This window comes from Coregonus clupeaformis, unplaced genomic scaffold, assembly GCF_020615455.1.
Source record: "Coregonus clupeaformis isolate EN_2021a unplaced genomic scaffold, ASM2061545v1 scaf3239, whole genome shotgun sequence".
Lineage (NCBI taxonomy): Eukaryota > Metazoa > Chordata > Actinopteri > Salmoniformes > Salmonidae > Coregonus > Coregonus clupeaformis.
Window position 1 is genome coordinate 30,980 of NW_025536693.1, and position 6,079 is coordinate 37,058.

A 6,079-nucleotide genomic window follows, 5' to 3' on the forward strand; every position below is an offset into this window, starting at 1 on the left:
TCACTATGTAGATACCATGGAATAACAAAGAGAGGGTTTCCATTGAAGATTAGCCTTCCATCAGTGATGAAGTGACACAAAAATAGGTGGTGAGTACAGTAACGCTCCCTACACTTTCAATGGATTATTCTGCATAACCTGGGTCAGTTATCACTATGGGTCAACACTCATGCAAAACAGAAAAGGTGCACACACACACACACACACACACACACACACACACACACACACACACACACACACACACACACACACACACACACACACACACACACACACACACACACACACACACACACACACACACACACACACACAGACAGAGAGAACCATGTGTTCAAACCTCAGTAGCTTTAAACCCACAAGCCAGCTCAAACTGAACGAGAGAGAGAGAGAGGACGGAGAGGGGGGAGGGAGGGAGGGAGGGAGGGAGGGAGGGAGGGAGAATGAAAGAAACAGAAACTAAAACAGAGAGATTGATGGAGAGAGAGAAAGAGAGGGAGTGAAAGAAGGAATAGCGTGATCCTCTCTCTAGTCCAGCCAAACCCCACCAGAGAGAGTTGACAGTGGACCCTTTGGCTTCAGCATTAAGAGGGAAAACAATCAGACACACAAAAATGAAAAGGCCAAAAAGCCTGAATGAACAGGCAAGAATCAACACATTTCAGACCCTCTTCCTCTGCTTCCCCACACTGTTTTCTCAACACATTTCAGCCCCTCTCCCTCTGCCCCCCACACTGTTTCCTCAACACATTTCAGCCCTCTCCCTCTGCTTCCCTACACTGTTTCCTCATCACATTTCAGCCCCTATCCCTCTGCTTCTCCACACTGTTTCCTCAATACATTTCAGCCCCTCTCCCTCTGCACCCCACACTGTTTCCTCAACACATTTCAGCCCCTCTCCCTCTGCCCCCCCACACTGTTTCCTCAACACATTTCATCCCCTCTCCCTCTGCTTCCCCACATTGTTTCCTCAACACATTTCAGCCCCTCTCCCTCTGCTTCCCCACACTGTTTCCTCAACACATTTCAGCCCCTCTCCCTCTGCCCCCCACACTGTTTCCTCAACACATTTCAGCCCCTCTCCCTCTGCTTCCCTACACTGTTTCCTCAACACATTTCAACCCCTCTCCCTCTGCTTCCCTACACTGTTTCCTCAACACATTTCAGCCCCTCTCCCTCTGCTTCCCAACACTGTTTCCTCAACACATTTCAGCCCCTCTCCCTCTGCCCCCACACTGTTTCCTCAACACATTTCAGCCCCTCTCCCTCTGCCCTCCCCACACTGTTTCCTCAAGACATTTTAGCCCCTCTCCCTCTGCTTCCCTACACTGTTTCCTCAACACATTTCAGCCCCTCTCTCTCTGCCCCCCACACTGTTTCCTCAACACATTTCAGCCCCTCTCCCTCTGCCCTCCCCACACTGTTTCCTCAACACATTTCAGCCCCTCTCCCTCTGCTTCCCACACTGTTTCCTCAAGACATTTCAGCCCCTCTCCCTCTGCCCCCCCACACTCTTTCCTCAACACATTTCAGACCCTCTCCCTCTGCTTCCCTTATTCATCTTCTATCTAAAGGTTGTTATATTTCTATGTATCATATCTTTATAGTTCTATGTATCATATCTTTCTAGTTCTATGTATCATATCTTTATAGTTCTATGTATCATATCTTTATAGTTCTATGTAGCATATCTTTATAGTTCTATGTATCATATCGTTTCATAACATAACTTTGTCCTATTTCTATGTATATTTTGTATTACCATTGACACCAATGTGTTGATATAGCATTTTCTTTTGAAATGATTTTTCTTTGTCTCGCTGTGACAAGGTACTCGCCACATCCTGGTTCTGTCATCAGAACACGTCACATTCAGAGAGTTGAACCTATTTCCTGTACATCTCTCTGACACACACACATTTTCTCTACACACTCTCTCACACACATTCTCTCTCTCTATAGACACTTTCTCTCTCTCTACACACACACTTTCTCCATCTCACACTCACACTCTCTACGTCCACACTTGCTGTCTGCTAAATAACAGTGTCAGGAATATCATCTATCATGGTGGGCTACTGTCCCATCTGTGGGAAACCCGTCTACTTTGGTGAGTGCAATGTGTGGGAGTGTGTGTGTGTGTGTGTGTGTGTGTGTGTGTTTGCAGTGTCATACAGTGGGTCAGAGATGCCGTAGAATTATGGAATAGTTACAGGTTTCTGAGAGGCATCGCTCACAAATCTTTTCTAGCCTCAATCGTTATACCTTTCCTATTGTGTGCGTGTGTCTGTGTGTCTGTGTGTCTGTGTGTCTGTGTGTCTGTGTGCGTGTGTGTGTGTGTGTGTGTCTCCATGCTCTGAACTGTAAGTTCCAACACCCTAAACTGGTCTCTTTTCCTTGCCTGGCTGGGTTCCAATAGTCTAACTTGGCTTCCTTTCCTTCAGAGGCTGGGTTCCAATAGTCTAACCTGGCTTCCTTTCCTGCAGAGGCTGGGTTCCAATAGTCTAACCTGGCTTCCTTTCCTACAGAGGCTGGGTTCCAACAGTCTAACCTGGCTTCCTTTCCTGCAGAGGCTGGGTTCCAATAGTCTAACCTGGCTTCCTTTCCTTCAGAGGCTGGGTTCCAATAGTCTAACCTGGCTTCCTTTCCTTCAGAGGCTGGGTTCCAATAGTCTAACCTGGCTTCCATTCACCTGGCCTCCTTTCCTTTCCTGTGTCTTAAGTCCTCAGTTGATATGAGGCAGCAGACTGTTGTCTCACATTCCGGCTTTGTTCAAATACTAACTTGGCTTCCTTTCCTTTAGGGACTTGCATTATTTGCATGTGTCCGGTACAGGAACTAGGGTTGCAAATTAATGATATATTATTGGATAGTTTCTATGTTTACCAGTAAACTACCAGAATTTTGGTAACATTTACGTTTTGGGGGGAATTTTATCAAATTACATCTAGTTGTCTTTTTGGGTACTGTAATTATCTCTGGCCCTCTGTGTGGCCTTATCACACGAGTCTGTAATAATCTCTGGCCCTCTGTGTGGCCTTATCACATGAGTCTGTAATTATCTCTGGCCCTCTGTGTGGCCTTATCACCTTATCACATGAGTCTGTAATTATCTCTGGCCCTCTGTGTGGCCTTATCACATGAGTCTGTAATTATCTCTGGTCCTCTGTGTGGCCTTATCACATGAGTCTGTAATTATCTCTGGCCCTCTGTGTGGCCTTATCACATGAGTCTGTAATTTTCTCTGGCCCTCTGTGTGACCTTATCACATGTTAAATATATACAATAATTAAATGGAACTGGGGTTGCAAATATAAACCATGAACTTAGTAAATAGCATTGGTGTTTAATATGAGGGTTTCAGCATGAAAAATACTTTATATATATTTATTTGACTGTCAATATGTCTTTGTTGTAAATGTGTTGGCGCCAAACTGGTGGCAGTTGGGAAAAAAGTAAATAGTTGTCAGAGTTGCAGAATTAATTTAAAATAATGCCATTGTTGATTAGATGCTTTTTTCATTAATTAGGCTATTTTCTTTTTTTTTTGAAAACGCATGGACCATATGGACACAGACACACTATATAGGAATACTTTTTTAAAAAGTTACTCAAGTATACATTTCCAAAGTTACCATAGAACATTCGAGTAACTTTGGTATATTACCGGTAGCTTAGCAACTCTAACAGGAACCTAACAGGTAACTCTCCAGTCACAGTGCAGATCTCTCTCTGAATGGCAGACACCATTTGACCTCTAACCCCTGCTATCCTCTAACCCCATTGGTTCATGACAGACATTTGACTTCTAACCCTTGGTTTCCTTGAACCCCATTGGTCCATGACAGACATTTAACCTCTAACCCTTGGTATCCTCTCTCCCCATTGGTCCAGGTGAGAAGAAGAGGTCGTTGGGGCGTGACTACCACCCTCTGTGTCTGAAGTGTCAACAGTGTCAGAGACAGTTGACCCCAGGACAACATGCAGAGGTATGGAGAGAGAGAGAGGGAGGGAAGAGGAGGAGGGAGAGAAGGGGGAGGGAGGAACGGGAGCTGAGAGGGAGGGGGGAGAGAGGGGGAAAGATAGTCCCAAAAGTGTCAGAGACAGTTGACCCCAGGACAACATGCAGAGGTATGGAAAGAGAGAGAGAGAGAGAGAGAGAGGGAGGGAGGGAGGGGAGGAGAGGGGGAAAGATAGTATAATTCTATCTATCTATCTATCTATCTATCTATCTATCTATCTATCTATCTATCTATCTATCTATCTATCTATCTATCTATCTATCTATCTATCTATCTATCTATCTATCTATCTATCTATCTATCTATCTATCTATCTATCTATCTATCTATCTATCTATCTATCTATCTATCTATCTATCTATCTATCTATCTATCTATCTGTGTATCTATCTATCTATCTGTGTATATCTATGTATCTAATGAACTAAGATGTTTTCTGTGCATTGTGTTTCAGCATGATGAGAAGCCCTACTGCACTAACTGTTACATGAAGACGTTCAGTCCCAGAGGTAGCTACTCCCTGGTGATGTACTGTACCAAATGGCAGCCTATTCCCATAAATATGGTGTATACAGTAAGTCTCTCATGTCTCTCTCTCTCTCTCTCTCTCTCTCTCTCTCTCTCTCTCTCTCTCTCTCTCTCTCTCTCTCTCTCGCTCTCTCTTTCTCAGCAGGTAACAGGAGAATGATGGCATACTGTCACAGCTCAGCCTCATCTTCCTCTTCCTCCTCCTAGGAACCAGTCTGACCAACAAAACAACCAAAATACAACCTAATGAAAACTAACAGCCTATCAACAAGGATCTATGTTCAACCAACCTGACATTCAGCCAACAAGCCAATGACTAAACAACTAGGCCCAACATTCAACCAACCAACCAATGTTCGACCAACCAAGAAATAACCAATAGACAACCAACCTGACATTTAATTAACTACTATCCAACCAACCTGACATTTAATTAACTACTATCCAACCAACAGACATCAGTCTCACTCTGAAAGTCCCCCCTCTTTCAGTTAATCATAAAACAACTACCTGGACCACAACTTTGTGCTCAATGGAGACAACAGTTGTTCTTCAATAAAACAAAAGCTCCTACAGCCAGTCTTGTTGCAGTGTGTGAGTTAAACACAGGGGCCCTTTAGACCTCAACACATCCTTATACTACACATGTACTGGAGTGGACACTCCTAGCAAGATCATGTTTTGAATACCACCGGAGTTCTGAACACACACACACACAAACTTACAGAATTGGAGTGTAGCTATGCACCTCTCCCTTTCTCTGTCATCAACCAAAGCCAGAGAAGGAGTGTGTGTATGCGTATGTGTGTGTGTGTGTGTGTGAGAGAGAGAGAGAGAGAGAGAGAGAGAGAGAGAGAGAGAGTGAAAAACCACAGTGTGCCATCACAGCTGCAAGATTTGTGACCTGTTGCCACAAGAAAAGGTCAACCAGTGAAGAACAAACACCATTGTAAATACAACCCATATTATGTTTATTTATTTTCCCATTTGTACTTTAACTATTTGCACATTGTTACGACACTGTATATATACATAATATGACATTTGAAATGCCTTTATTCTTTTGAAACTTCTGAGTGTAATGTTTACTGTTAATATTTATTGTTTATTTCACTTTTGTTTACTATCTACTTCACTTGCTTTGGCAATGTTAACATACGTTTCCCATGCCAATAAAGCCCTTAAATTGAAATTGAAATTAGAGAGAGAGAGAGAGAGAGAGAGAGAGTGAGGAGTAGAGAGAGAGAGGAGCACAGAGAGAGAGAGAGAGAGAGAGAGAGAGAGAGAGAGAGAGAGAGAGAGAGAGAGAGAGAGAGAGAGAGAGAGAGAGAGAGAGAGAGAGAGAGCACAGTCTGCTGGAATGGGCATTTGAGTGAGACAGAGCTGGTACACATGCACACAAACACACACACACTTCCCCCTGTTCCTCTGTTAGTAGTGGAACACACTTCCCCCTGTTCCTCTGTTAGTAGTGGAACACACTTCCCCCTGTTCCTCTGTTAGTAGTGGAACACACTTCCCCCTGT

At 43.9% G+C, this 6,079-nt stretch overlaps 1 protein-coding gene across 1 annotated transcript; it reads left to right on the forward strand.

Annotated features, from left to right (window-relative positions):
* Positions 1–1,975: 1,975 nt before the first annotated feature.
* LOC121561714 (cysteine-rich protein 2-like) lies at positions 1,976–5,027 on the forward strand. Its single transcript, XM_045220157.1, has 4 exons — positions 1,976–2,113; positions 3,898–3,992; positions 4,480–4,534; positions 4,696–5,027. Exons 1-4 carry the CDS (start codon positions 2,071–2,073, stop codon positions 4,758–4,760), a joined length of 258 nt encoding a protein of 85 aa, XP_045076092.1. The 5' UTR covers positions 1,976–2,070; the 3' UTR covers positions 4,761–5,027.
* The last annotated feature ends 1,052 nt before the right edge of the window (positions 5,028–6,079 follow it).